The following is a 15,192-nucleotide window of genomic DNA, read 5'->3' as shown; positions in this document are numbered from 1 at the left end:
TCAACAATTGCTAATAAGAGTACAGATATTGCACAATATAAATAGAAACAAAACAGCTTAAATATGCAGAAGTATTTGTAGAGAGGCTGTATGCTGACGTGGGGAAATTCTGAGGGAAAGAGAAAATTTTGTTTTAATTTTAGAAAGGTGCATTGGTTTAGTGCCCCTCGCTCATGTATATGTTGCGTACTTCATTTCTATTGTGTTCACAGTGAACTGTCATATTATTTGTACTTTATCAACCTATTATATGTCTAACAATGCAAAAAATGCAGTCTGAGTAGTCTTACTTGATCAACAATCTTTTTACAAACTCAACATCATTTGTCCTTTTTTAGTTCTTTCCTTTTTCTAGTTTTAGGTGTGAAGATGAGTGATCCATTCTGTGCAAAGAACACATACAATATCACTCTAAATAAAAGACATATAACAGCTGAGTCTGGAGTATGTGGTTTTTTTTACCATGTTATTTTACTACAGAAGCTAGTTTAATATCAAAAGTAAAAAATTGACCTTTAACCCACTGCTAGAGTCTGACCTGAAAATGAGGAATGGTATCATCATCCTCAATGACCTCATCAACTCAGACTGGATCATATCAAATCAGAGTTTCTGTTACCAAGAAGAGGAACTAATAACTAAAGGACTTATGACAGCTGTTAACCTGTTAAAGCCTGGACCATGAAATAAATGGCAGAAAAATAAAAACAGTAAAATATATATAAAATTCCCCGCTCGCCCCTACGGGCGGTCTATCCTTCAAGTTCAGGCCTGGAGCTTGAGGGTCCTGTGCAGTATCTTAGCTGTTCCTAGGACTGCGCTCTTCTGGACAGAGATCTCTGATGTTGTTCCTGCACTGCACCGTGCTCCGATTACCCCAGGGACCACTGTTATCTTCACGCTCCACATTTTCTCGAGCTCTTCTCTGAGCCCTTGGTATTTCTCGGTAATGGTGGCTGTAGGCATCGTCCGTGGGGCTGCGTTAACATCATATAGTTGACCTTCTGAGGGTACTTCACGTAGTCTTGGTAACCGGCTATGGGGGAATCCAGGTTTCAAGCTTGGCCATGATCCTATCTTTAAGGTCAGTTTCTAATGCACTCAACGATCCTTCTATCGCACTTGGGGCTTGGAATCCCAATCTCGGGTGGGAATGATATCTGTATTTAATTTGACTTGACCTTTTCAAGTTGGGTTCAGTTTTCCTCTCCTGAAATTGTTGCTTAATATCTGTTGCGCTTCTTCTTCCTATTGACTTCTCACTTCCTAAATGTGATGACCGCTCATCACGTTTAGGAAGTGAGATATCCTTCAGCATCGTTCAGTGAGATACATTTCCTGGTCCCTATTCTAGGAAGCATGTTCATCAAACTGAGTGTAAAAATAAACTATGAGTTTATTAACTCTGAGATCAGCAACTCAGAGTTTCAGAGTTTCGTTTCAGATCAGAGTTTCGTGTTCAAGAACAGTTCACCATCGTAAGTTCAATAAAGTTCAGTTCAGTTTAAAAAATAAAAATAAAAACAGTTTTTGTTACAGACTGGTTGAGACTGGTTCCTGGCCCGTGCCATGTGTTGAGGTGCACCTCACTGTATCTATGGGTCATATCTTAAACCTCACACTCAAACATCAGCTCCTTCTCCACCAGAGAAGTGATGTTTCATATCCCAGTTGTCAGCCTTGATATTCAGACATCAGACCACCAATGACTACGTCATTTGCTGGCGTTGATACACACTGCACCCAACCTCTATAGCATCTCCTTTGGGTGGTGACAGTGAGCGAGAGAGAAAATTTAATTTAGTTTTTTTCACTACTGGCTAAAAATGCTTCATGAGATTTGCAGAATCTAATCTAATCTCAGCCTTCACTGATAGATAATAGCAACCTTACAGCTATACCAGGAATGTTTTGCTGACTGATTGGAAATCTTTACACTGTGTTTCACAAGCCAGCTTTCCAAATCTATAATGACTCTGAAGTTTTATTGGTAACGGTAAACATTTTATAGGAAATGTCACTTTTATAGATTTTAAAGATTTGAGTCTATTTTTTGGAGAATGAGTTACTTTAAATAAAGAATACAGGTTGTGCTTGGGAAAAAGTAAGGCGTTATGAATGAATCTGGACAGGATGAACTCCAACCTGGACCTGGGCATCTATGGACTAAATCTGTGATCCTGATCTATTTTGGATCCATCCAGTCAAAGAAAGAAAAAGAAGAGTATAATCCCCTGTTTGAGTTTTTTTTTTTTAATGGCGGCCAGTATTCTATCATCTCCATCATTATTTGGTAGAATTTTGTAGAAGAGCACTTGTTTTCTCACTTGAGATTTTTCTGTAATCTGTAGCTGGCTATTAACATGTTAGATGTTTCACAAACTGCAAGATTAAAACCTGTATCTAATGATTCAGTTTTCTTCATCTCAATCTGTCTGAAGGACCGAAAAAAGGTATTTTTAAAAAATTATTATTTGTATGACACAAACAACTTTATTGTAAATGTGCAAACGACTGAGGTTGCTGTTGATGCAAATAATGTTGCTGATCACGTGAAAATGATATTGCTGTATTATGACTCATTATGTATTATGAGTCACTTCCTCTATCTCTGTCTTTCTCTCTCTCTTTCTTTCTTGCAAAAAATTGTTACACAGTAAAAATTAACCAATGGTTAAATTAAGGATAGATTAAAATTATGCACCTCAAGTGAAGAGCTTTGCATGATACAGAGAGCACACCAGTGCCTTACACAATATTAAAGTAATATTGCAACACTTTCCAATAACAGTACAGATATTGCACAATATAAATAGAAACAAAAAACCCCCTAATACTTCCTATGCAGAAGTTTTTGCAGAGAATGGGAATAAAATGGAGAAATGCTAAGAGAGAAAGTTAATTTCTTTAAAATTATTTAAGTTCTTTAATGCACTTAACCTTTCTCAAGGAACTTTAAAAAAAATATCATTGTTAACTCTTTTAATATATGCAGATATGAGGCAGTAGGAAAGCCCTTGAATGGCATTCCAATTATGCTGTACATGTTTTGGGGGTGTTGGAATGATGTAATGATGCTTAATGACATGCACAGGTCATATTTTCTCTTTAATATTGTACAGTCTTTACAGTGTAAAGACAACAAAATTAAAAAAATGAATGGAATGTCTGGAATGTCAATTTCCCAAGATAATAATAAGATTTTCAGGGAATAAAAATTAGTCAGTGATTAGCATTTTGTGTTAAAATATACAGCATACACTGTGTGATATGAGATGAGAGATAACTTTATTGGGGAAAGAATAGTATTTGGTCACTTAAATTGACATCAAAACTGGCCTCCCTGTGACTCGCTGTGAGGTTGTTGATCCACATGAATTTCTCCAACCTAATCAGCAAAGATCAGATTATATGAAAGGTAAAGTGACATTATTGCGTCTGCCCGGTAATGACCCACAGGATGTCAAAATTCAGTATTCTTCCTGAATTCAAGAAATCTGGCTTTTCACCCCAAGCTACCCCCACACTTGTGGTCATAACATCAAAACTAACAGTGATAAGATGATGAAACCCACAGATTGTGTAGTTTAATAACTGTTTAAAATTTTCTGAAATTATACACTAGTATGAATCTAGAACAGCAATTAATACAATGTTGGATGCTGTCACAGCTTTTCATATCACTATTCAATGATCCAGCAAGAAAATAAAACTTTTATAGACATTTTCAAAGTAGAAATACTGAAATATATGATTTAATTATTTTTTTCTTTTGTCCTAGTTGCAGATTTTTATATAACTAAATTGCATATTTGTTTAGATTTTTACTGTCTTTTTCTGGTAAAATGAATTTAGTAATACAATGTTGGTCATTACTTAATGTGATCAAATGACATATATAAAATATAAGGGGGTAAAAAGTTATTATAACGCTGTTTCTGTTTTCAGTAGATTTAAACTTTTCCTTCAAATTGGGCTACATGCTGACTAATAAGTGTACTAATTTTTTTTTTTCTGAATCAATCTATTTGGTGTCCTGGTGAAAAACGCCGGTGTGTTTATGAAACGGACCCAAAACGCAGACACAGGAGAAATGAACTGGTGTTTAAACAAAAAATTAACCTTTACTGCGGGTGATACAAAAAACGGAAAACAAGGGAGAAAGAAAACTGAAACCTAAACTGGGAAAAACTATGACTATCTATGACACCTAAGACATGGGACAGGAAGACGGAACTGAACAGGAACATGCAAACATAGCGAGAAAAAGTCTAAACATGAACATGAACCTGGTAACAGGTAACAGGCGACTTAAAGAAACAGACGGGTAATGAGGGAAGTGGAAACACCTGGGGAAACACAGGTGACACAAATGAACATGTTGCCACAGGGGGAAGTAAAACAAAACACAGTGAACATGGAAACACTACAATCTTCAAAATAAAACAGAAAATATGGAGAGACGTAGACATGACACACGAGCTTGACAACGTGGACACAACACAGACATGAAACACATGACAGACTGGACAGGAAACATGACACATAACCAAGGAAACATGGATTAAAAAACAAAATCCAGAATAAAGCTCAGCTAAATCCTAACTAATAATAAGACAAGAACTTATTATCACCAACTTAACATGAGAAAATCAAAAATACAAAATAATCTGAAAACACTGGGTCACAGACCCCGCCCCTGACATTTGGTTGCTTAATGGAAGACAGCCCATCAATTATCCTACCACAGGATAGCACAACACACAGTAGATTGTATACACATGCTAAATATGGTGAATTAACTTAAGTGAATTTATTCTGTGAAAAAACTTTAAATGCTTTCTCACATTATCTTACTTACCGTCATTACCAACTTACGGGAGCAAGTACTGTATTTGTGTAGTATTTGTGAAGTGTGTATCAAGAAAAATGTTCATAAAAATGTTCCTTTAAGTTTTTGTTTGCTTTTCCCATAGTTTTTATATACTGTACATACTATATGTAAAAATGTATACTTCAGTGACATTGATTGACATCCTAAAAAAAAAACATTTTGAAATATCACACAAGTAAAAAAAAAAAAGTCCTTTCGCACACTCTAGTTACACTCTAGGGTTGAAATTATGAATGTCTGTGTTTTGCAATGATTGCCCTGTAAAAGGTTGGAAAGCCAGTCGGTCAAGTTCATTGGTGTGACGAGAAACTTCCTGAAATTGTGCTACAAAAAGAGGGAAAAAAACAGAAAAGAGAGAGGCGAGAAACAGAAACTTACATTTAAGTAGTCAGCGGACATCAGTGAGGAGAGAGAACAAGGCAAAACAGGTAAGAAAAAATTTAATGTGTTTTAAAATATCTTTTTAAATACAAAAAAGAAAATCTATTTTTTTTTTACATCAATAGCAGGTCTGGTAAAATAAAAATACCATTATGCATAGATTACATGGATGATGCTGCTCTGTTATATGGCAGGTGTTTTACATTTATTGTATAAGTGTCGCTGAAGCACTGTAAGAACATTTTTATTCATCAAGTAATGTTTCAGGATGGATGACACAAAGATTACTTTTTAAGGTAGTGGTGTAATCACAGGTGTGGGTAACATATAGACAAACAGGAGCAAATAACTGATCACGTTTAATCGATCTGAATTGTTGAATTTGATTTTTGTTTTGATTTTTGTTTTTATTCCTGCATGTTTACGGCATCATCTATATTAGTTATTCTAAGGAGAGAGAGACTGAATCTGTTGAGCATCGGGCATCAAGGATGTTTGTTCTCATCTGGGCAACTCTGCTTTTCAGCAGTGCTGAAACAGGTTTGTGTCTACTTTGTTATCAACCTGTAATTCAGCCAACATATATATTTCTTTCATAAATTTGCAAGTGAAACTGTTTTTCTAACATACAAATCATTATTTATTCTACCAAGACTTTATCATAAGTTAGTAGTGTTACTGTTATCTGTTGACCTTTATGCCATTTTATATAAATCTTTGTAACAAAACTTACTACAGGCTAAGAAATATGTAAAATTCTGATTGTTGCATATACTACACTCAAACAAGCAACATATGTAAAACAGGAAAGCTATTGAAGTATATTTATTAAAAATCATATTTATTGTTATAAACTAAATATTCTCTGTCACTATGTGTATCTCCCTGTTTGTGCCTCAGCCTGGGGACGACAACACTGTGTTGGAAGATACTGTGTGACTCTCAGTGAGCAAGAACTTACAGCAGAGGCTGGACTCTGTGTTGTGATCCCATGTTCTTTCACTACTGCTGATGAGTTTACACCCAAACATACAGTTTGGTACGAATGTGAAGCATCTCAACACACCTGCAGCGATGCTGACATAATATTTCACAGCAACAAAAACACTGAGAAAAAAGCTCAGGCTGCGTTTGAAGGACGAGTCTCACGTTTGGAGCCTGATGTGACTCAAAAGAACTGCAGCATCATCATTAATGATCTGAAAGAGTCTGATTCAGGATCATATCAGCTCAGAGTTACTGGTGAACTGAATGGAAAACAAGATGGATTCACATTCATTCCTAGAGTAACTGTCTCTGTTAAAGGTATGAAAGCTATTCCAAGAAGAATAATGCTGATTTTAAATACTCAGTCTTGTGAAACCTCATATTTAGTATTTTTACAATCTTAAATGAAGTATTATTTAATTTCGGGAATTGGTTGATCCTCTGTGGAAATCTAATAGGAGCTGCAGTAGATCCAACTAGTGGCCAGCAAAATATTTCTTTCATCAAGGCTAAATTTGATTCCACTAATGCCCAATACTTCTATTAGGTCTTAATCAGAAGCCCACAGTAATGATTCCCACACTGACAGAGGGACAGCAGGCCACACTGACCTGCACTGCTCCTGGTCTCTGCTCTGGATCTGTTCCTCAAATCACCTGGACATGGAGAGGAGCAGGAGGGACTGAATCTTACATTACAGGAAATAGCACTGCGTTTAAGACTGAGGGTCTGACTCCTTTCACACAAAGACATGTGTCAACTTTGACCTTTAACCCTTCATCTGAAAACCACAACACCAATGTGACCTGTAAAGTACACTTCATTGGCAAAATAATGAAAGAAGAGACTTTGGGTTTGAATGTGAACTGTAAGTACTTTTATAGTATTAAACTAGCTTTTTTTTTTTTCCTGAAATCTGTTGAGTTGTGCAGTGTCAGCTGCATTCTTCTAGCAAGAAAGTCAGAAAGTTAGGGAAACTACATGATTGTGTAATTTATATGTTTTGTCTCATAGATATGAAAAAATTTCAAATTACTGGCATCACAACTGTTAAAGAGGGAGACAATCTGAATCTGACCTGCAGTGTTGAAAGTTTCCCTCCATCTCTGATTTTATGGTCTAAACTTGGTTCTGTCACAAACCTGCACAATGACACTGGATCAGCCAAACTTGCCATCCAGAATGTGACAACAGAAGATTCTGGACAGTACATCTGTACAGCAACACATCTGGACACAACTATGACTTCTTATGTCAATGTGACTGTGACTTGTAAGTAGGCATTATCGTTTTTTATTAATGTCTTGATGCATGCTCAATCATGCATTGGTCACTGAAGGAACAATGGGCTGGGAGGTCAGTTCCTTGATCAAAAATGCAAATTCTCATTAATTATCAAGGAACTGACCTCCCAGCCCATTGTTCCTTCAGTGGTGCTGGTTTCAGTCATTATGCAAATGTACTGTTTATAAAATTGGGGTAACCTGAAGTCAGCTGAGACTGAAGAAGTCACTTGGGTGAGTGATGAAACGTTTCTCCCACTGAAAACGCTACATCCAAATGAACAAAATCAACTTTGGGGAGTCTTTATTAATCTTGTATTTGACAGCCATTCTAAACTTCTTTTGACGTTCTACAGAAACCAATTTGCTGAATTTTGGCACTTTGCTCAGGGAATATATATAATGTCACACATGTAACACATCAACCTACCTTAGCAGCTTTTACTGCAGAACTGCATATTGTGTCTCATCACCATGATCTATGCAGTGTTAATTTCTCCCTCTTTAAAAGATTTAAATACACTCCACAGATAAAAGGAAACCTCAGATCATCGGGAATACAACAATCAGGGAGGGAGATGTTCTGAATTTGACCTGCAGTGTTGAAAGTTTCCCTCCATCTCTGGTCATGTGGTCTAAACCTACTTCTAACCCAAGCCGACACAATGAAACCTACACTGACGCGCACAATGACACTGGATCAGCTACACTTGTCATCCCAAATGTGACAGCAGAACAGTCTGGACAGTACATCTGTACAGCAACACATCTGGACACAACTATGACTTCTTATGTCAATGTGACTGTGACTTGTAAGTAGACATTACCAGTCTCATTAATCTCAAGATATATGAATATGATATAAAATGCCTTATTATGAGGCTGGATCACTACAGGCTACCATAACAGCTACATTCCATTTTAACATTAATTCTTAAAATGAATTAAACATCATGGAGTTGAAACATCATTCTTCCTTCTCTGGTGATTTGATGATTAGAGTGGTTCGCACTGGTGGGGGAAATAAAAGCAAAACATGCCAGCTAGTTAAATACCTGGACAACATTATATAAATATTAGAATCCCTGACTGTTCTGTGTGGACCAGGTTTCCATTTTTTCTTTTTTCTTTTTTTTTTGGGGGGGGGGGGGGGGGGGGTGTCTTTCTTTTTTTGGTTCATTGTTAATATTTTTTTTGAGTTGTTTTCTCTCACCTTATCCTGAATGAAATGCTGGTGTGCTCCACAGACACAAGAAGACCTTGGATCATTGGAAACACAACTGTGAAGGAGGGAGATGTTCTGAATCTGACCTGCAGTGTTGAAAGTGTCCCTCCATCCCTGGTTGTGTGGTCTAAACTTGGTTCCAACACAAACCTGCACAATGACACTGGATCAGCCAAACTTGCCGTCCTGAATGTGACAACAGAAGATTCTGGACAGTACATCTGTACAGCTAAATATATGAACACTACCCTTAAGGATAAATTCAACATAACAGTGATATGTAAGTACAAAACCTTATGTTTTTGGACAGAATATTTATAGTACTGTTCATTTTTTTTCTTCCTATCACGTAACTGAAATTGTGAATCACAAGGAGAACAACAAAGCAAACAATGCAGTCACTATGCAAATGTGCATCTTGTTTCTTTCAGTTTAATGAAGCACAACAATTGTTGCATGTGTATTTGAGAGCCATTCTAAATTTCCTTTGACTATTCTACAGTAACTAATTGTATTTCAAGTGCAGCTAAAGTTTGGCACTTTGCTCAGTGAATATACATAATGTTACACATGTCAAACATTAACCTATTTTAGAAGCTTTCACTGCAAAACTGCAGTAGCAGTTTCTCATTACCATGATCTGTGGCAGTGTTAATGTCTCCCTCTTTAAAAGATTTAAATACACTCCACAGATAAAAGGAAACCTCAGATCATCGGGAATACAACAATCAGGGAGGGAGATGTTCTGAATTTGACCTGCAGTGTTGAAAGTTTCCCTCCATCTCTGGTCATGTGGTCTAAACCTACTTCTAACCCAAGCCGACACAATGGAACCTACACTGACGCGTACAATGACACTGGATCAGCTACACTTGTTATCGCAAATGTAACAACAAAACAGTCTGGACAGTACATCTGTACAGCAACACATCTGGACACAACTATGACTTCTTATGTCAATGTGACTGTGACTTGTAAGTAGACATTGCCAGTTTCATTAATCTCAAGATGTATGTATGTGATATAAAAAGATAATTGTTGAAAAAAATAAAAATAAAAAGTCTTATTATGAGGCTGGATCACTACAGCTACAGTCCATTTTAATATTCATTCTTAAAAAAAAACAATACAAACATGGCAGCCAGTTAAATGCCTGCACAGCATCACAGAATTATTATTATTATTCTGTGTGATCAAAGAACATAAGAACTTTATTTTCTTCTGTTTTTGTTTGTTTGTTTGTTTGGTTGGTTCATCCTTAATAATTCTTTTAGTTGTTTTCTCTCTTCTTATCCTGAATAAAATGCTGGTGTGCTCCACAGATACAAGAAGACCTCAGATCATTGGAAACACAACTGTGAAGGAGGGAGATGTCCTGAATCTGACCTGCAGTGTTGAAAGTGTCCCTCCATCCCTGGTTGTGTGGTCTAAACTTGGTTCCAACACAAACCTGCACAGTGACACTGGATCAGCTACATTTATCATCTCAAATGCAACAGCAGAACATTCTGGACAGTACATCTGTACAACTAACTATATGGACTATGCCCTGAAGGACAAAGTCAATGTAAAAGTGATTTGTAAGTACACAACTTTTTGCTATAAGACAGAACATTTATAATACAGCACAGTTATATTTCCCCCGATCTGGTAACTGAAATTGTGACTGCTAGCATAAAAAATACATAAAGAATAACATGCAGATGATGTGTACATGTGTTCTTTGTAGGTACAGAGTAACAAAAAACAAACAAATGAAAACACAATGCTATGAAATAACATGCAGAACACAAGGTATATTGTGGGGAAAACAACTTTGCAGAAAACCACAGCAAATGTTGCACATGTATTTGAGAGCCAGTTGAAACCGCAAGTGACATCTGCAAAAATCAAGATGTATCTTCAATGCTGCTGAAATCTGTTTCACTTTGCACTGTCCATGTAATATTATACACGCAGTGTCAGATCAGTTTGTGAATAATATTATTAGTGCCAGTATCAAAAATCTTATTTCTTTTCTTTTCAAAATCTCATTACAAATTTTCACAGAAGGGTTATCTGCCAGTGTTCCTTTCATGGTGCTTATTTAAGTTACTGAAATGTGCTCTGCAGATAAAAGGAAACCTCAGATCATCGGGAATACAACAGTCAAGGAGGGAGATGTTCTGAATTTGACCTGCAGTGTTCAAAGTTTCCCTCCATCACTTATTATGTGGAAAAAACTTAATTCCACCACAATTCTTCAGAATAGAACTTACACTGTCCTAACCAGTGACACTGGATCAGCTACAGTTTTCATCCAGAATGTGACAACAGAACATTCTGGACAGTACATCTGTACAGCAACACATCTGGACACAACTATGACTTCTTACGTCAATGTGGCTGTAACTTGTAAGTAAACTTTACCAGTCTCCAGGTGTCTATAATGTATGTACACAATTGTTTTTACGTCATTGGTAGTCAGATATTTTGGTCTTTACATTTTACTAGCCATAATGACGTGAGGAAATATTTTTTTAAGGATGCAGTATAAATGGTTATCAAATTTCATTACATGAAGACAAAAACTGCTGGTTAAAGCAAAGGAAACATTAAAAACCAAAAAGTGTTGTGTTCTCACAGTGGTCCAACACATGTTGTGGTAACAGGCATTGATTCTGCAAGTCTCTTAAAATCTGCTTGAGGGATCAAATATAATTTTTCGTGTTATGATGATTTGGTGACTGTAGTGGGGAGCAGTACAGCAGTAATGGGTAAAACCCTGGAATATTGTTGTCACCCTCCATGTCTTAAATAAATAACTGAGTTGTGCTCCACAGATACAAGAAAACCTCAGATCACTGGGAACACAAGTATAAAGGAGGGAGACGATCTAAATCTGACCTGCAGTGTTGAAAGTTTCCCTCCATCTCTCATTATGTGGTCTAAATTGACTTCTGTCACAAACCTGCACAACGACACTGGATCAGCTACGCTTGTCATCCCTAATGGAACCGCAGAAGATTCTGGACAGTACATCTGTACAGCTAAATATATGAGTAACACTCTAAAAGAGGAAGTCCATGTAACAGTGATATGTATGTATACAACTTTTTGCTTTTACTATATGGTTAAATGTGTGATGCCATCTAAACATCTTTGCATATTGACTATTTAGGCAGATTCTCTTGTTGGTGATCACAAAAAAAAATCTGTTATCCCACAGATAAAAGAAAACCTCAGATTATCGGGACTACAACTGTTAAGAAGGGAGATGTTCTGAATTTGACCTGCAGTGCTGAGAGTTTCCCTCCAGCTCTTATCATGTGGAAAAAACGTAGCTCCAACACAAACCTTCTGAGTGGAAATTACACTGACCTGCACAATGGCACTGGATCATCTACACTTGTCATTCATAATGTGACAGCTGAGTATTCTGGACAATATGTCTGCACAGCGAAATATCTGGACAAAGCCATTACTATACATGCCAGTGTGACTGTGACTTGTAAGTGGAACACAATGATCTTGAATCTGAAGTTTATGTACACCTTCCTTTGTTTTATGAGTCTAATCATGTGCTTACAGGGTTTTCAGAGACCCAGGATGGCTCTGGATGTGTGCTTCAGTCAGAGGTTTTGACCTGTGTGTGTATCAGTGAAGGGTTTCCTTTACCTACCATCAAATGGCCGCTCCTAAAGAACCACACTGAGTATTCTGTCATTACTATGGTCTCTAAACACACAGTCAACAGCACTGTCAGTGTAACTGTAAACAAACATAGCAACAGCACTGTGGAATGTGTGAGTAACAATGGAAATGGAGAGAATAGAGAAAACCTACTGATCCACCAAAACTTGCCTGAAAAACATGGTATGTGTTTTCCATCTAAACACCTTTCACTGCCACGTTCACTTTTTACGTACCACATTTTCTTAATGCAGCCTTGCTAATTAGGCTGTCATTTATAGTTTGTATTTGCTTTATCTAATTCAAAACAACCTGGACCATAATTTTTTATGTTGTTATTTTTTGGAGTGCAGAGCAATCGTCTAATTTAAGGCAGGGATACATGAAAGTCATCATTGGCATTTTGGCTGCAGTAGTTCTTTCAGCAATCGTTTGCTGTTTTACCAAAAATTGGTACAGGTAAAGCACTTGCTTTTATAATTATTATTAATATTAGTTAGCTGTTGTTTTTTTCTGTAGATAAATTTGAACATAAATGTACTTCTCTAAAAACACCCCTTTCTATAGAAAAAATCAGAAGACCTCAAAAAATTCAGATGAGACTTTGGAGATGGAGAAACATCAAGATGATAAACTGGTATTTATGTTCATTTGACTTTTTTTTGGTATGATTTTCTACACAAATGCTCAGAAAACTTAAGTGTCCATACTCTTACTATACATTCACATATAAAGTGGCCCATCCTGCTCCAAGTTTCTACAAAAGAAAAAGAAATTCGGTCTGAGTCAAAACACAATTAGTTGGATCCCTTTATCTTTCTACTGAGTCTAACGCAATTCAGAGAAGTAGGTTTTGTAGAATTGTCCTGAAACACAAACTGCACAATGACGTGTTAGAAAAGGAGTACGGTATCATAATGCAATTTTGAAGTAAGTCTGAGAAGCAATGACTCTGTTTAGGCATCAATGCCCTCTAAACACCAAACAGACAGAATACACAGACATTTAGTTGCACAAAAAGACACAAAAAGAAGTATGTTGGAATAAGAGTGACAAAGGTGACACAACACTATACACAATAAACACAATAATATGAATAAACAACATAGGTTATTAGTTTTGCCATAAACAGTTGATGAACAGGTCACTGATGTTTAAGCATGAATGTAACTTCTAAGTTGGTTAACTCAAAAATACTTGCAACATGCTGACAGTTAATTTTTCCCTGTTGAAAAGCAGCAGTGCCAGGAAAGCAGCAAAGAGGCAAGAGAGGACAAAGACGGAGTATGCTGAAATCAAAAAAGCAGTAAAAGCAGAACAGGTAGAAGATGCTTGAGAAGGAAAGGGAAATGTTGGAGGCCAAAGAAGAGAAGGAGATGGAGTTGGAGATGAAACATTGTCAACCAGAAAAAGAGGAAGGAGAAGATGAAGCTGTGTACTCCACTGTGAATGATCCCACTTATTCTACTGTCACTGTGTCTTTTTTTCTTTAAATAACCCAAATAAAGTTCTCTGCAGGTAGTTAGACACTTCATTAAGTGTATATGTAAGATCCCAAGGACCACCTCAATGATCTGTGCCCTAAGATATAATGCGGTTTTCTTTTACATGTTTTATTTGACAAGAATAAATCTATACTTTAAATTTTCTATCTAGTCAGAAAAAATAACTTTGTAGGGCTAATATGATTCCTTTTTAGAAATGTTATTTAAGACTTAGCCCACAGTAAACATCGAGATTTTTTTTTAATATTACAAAATCTTGACATATATGTTGGTGACAATACAGTGTCCAGACAAAGACAATATACTTAAGATTGTGTCTTTATCCAAAAAGAAAAGAAAAGAAAAGAAAAAAAGAAAAATCAATTAAACATTCTAGAAAAGTGTGACCTATACTTTTTGTGGTTTGAGTTTTAATGGTCTCTGCTCATTTTCATTTATTATTCTTTGTTGTTTTGCTAACAAAATAAGACCTTTTTGCTTTCTTTGGCCATTCATTGTGCTCACCAGAAAGTGGCAGAGTAAACCCATTACCCATGTGAAATTATAAGTCAAGTAGATGTGTGGTCTGTTATCACTGGTGCTGCCTGGCTGCAGATTTTGTATTTTGCCTGGTCTTGTATGATGCATTAATAAGAGTATTTTATACATCTCTAATTCTGCCCAATGCTCTGAATGGTGTATCACAAGCAGGTTTCTATATCATAACATGAAATAGAGCTTTAATTTCAACCTTGAAAATTTCAGTATATTTTCATCATTGTTTAGACACTGGGTTAAAATAAAATTCCCACTCATGGTATCTACAATTGTGAAATATTAACACAACAAAAAAATTATCACACTGTAAAGCAAATCTTAGCATGATCTGATCAGATACAGTGTTTCAGATTTGTAATTAAGTTATAGAAATTGAATCATAATCAATAGCAGTACACTCACACACCAAAAATTAGGGCATTAGAGTACCTTACATTTTTGGCGATACTGGCGCTCTACTTACTTGGTCACACAACATGACAATGAGCAGTTGTTAAAATTGAAAAAATGTGATGCAAAAAGGAAGCAGAGAAACAATCACATTCAAAGCAAAAGTTGTGGCTTACAGCAAAAACCAAGATGTAATGAATGGTCACCATTTCACCTTCTTCACAGTTTCAACACCTCTCAGCAAGTAGAAAGTGTTCACCTATAATTTGGTGTCTTCCATACAAGCTATGGCTGAAGTTGTCAACCTCTGTGTTAAGG

General features: G+C 36.3%; 1 protein-coding gene across 3 annotated transcripts; it reads left to right on the top strand.

Annotated features, from left to right (window-relative positions):
* Nucleotides 1-5,196: 5,196 nt before the first annotated feature.
* On the top strand, nucleotides 5,197-14,790 carry LOC309717700 (basement membrane-specific heparan sulfate proteoglycan core protein-like). Of its 3 annotated transcripts, none has more exons than XM_082552476.1 (16): nucleotides 5,197-5,322; nucleotides 5,718-5,815; nucleotides 6,176-6,580; nucleotides 6,810-7,130; nucleotides 7,277-7,534; nucleotides 8,076-8,357; nucleotides 8,793-9,050; nucleotides 9,463-9,744; nucleotides 10,093-10,350; nucleotides 10,883-11,164; nucleotides 11,593-11,850; nucleotides 11,979-12,260; nucleotides 12,341-12,625; nucleotides 12,796-12,901; nucleotides 13,010-13,079; nucleotides 13,682-14,790. In XM_082552476.1, the coding sequence occupies exons 2-16, from the start codon at nucleotides 5,767-5,769 to the stop codon at nucleotides 13,733-13,735; spliced, it is 3,450 nt and encodes a 1,149-aa protein (XP_082408602.1). In that variant the 5' UTR covers nucleotides 5,197-5,322; nucleotides 5,718-5,766; the 3' UTR covers nucleotides 13,736-14,790. The 3 variants fall into 3 exon arrangements, 2 of the variants coding, with proteins under 2 accessions (XP_082408602.1, XP_082408601.1); XM_082552475.1 differs by having other exon boundaries at nucleotides 13,679-14,790; XR_014279793.1 differs by lacking the exon at nucleotides 13,682-14,790 and having other exon boundaries at nucleotides 12,791-12,901; nucleotides 13,010-13,027.
* The last annotated feature ends 402 nt before the right edge of the window (nucleotides 14,791-15,192 follow it).

The sequence above is a fragment of the Aulonocara stuartgranti genome (genome assembly GCF_965226115.1).
Source record: "Aulonocara stuartgranti genome assembly, chromosome: 11".
Classification (NCBI taxonomy): Eukaryota; Metazoa; Chordata; class Actinopteri; order Cichliformes; family Cichlidae; genus Aulonocara; species Aulonocara stuartgranti.
Note: the sequence above shows the minus strand (reverse complement) of the source record. Positions and strands in the feature narration are given on the sequence as shown.

Coding starts and splice junctions, on each gene's coding strand:
- LOC309717700 (XM_082552475.1), top strand. CDS start 5,767: ATGTTTGTTCTCATCTGGGCAACTCTGCTTTTCAGCAGTGCTGAAACA. Junction 9,051..9,462: donor ATTCAACATAACAGTGATAT/GTAAGTACAAAA, acceptor TACACTCCACAG/ATAAAAGGAAACCTCAGATC. Junction 11,851..11,978: donor AGTCCATGTAACAGTGATAT/GTATGTATACAA, acceptor GTTATCCCACAG/ATAAAAGAAAACCTCAGATT.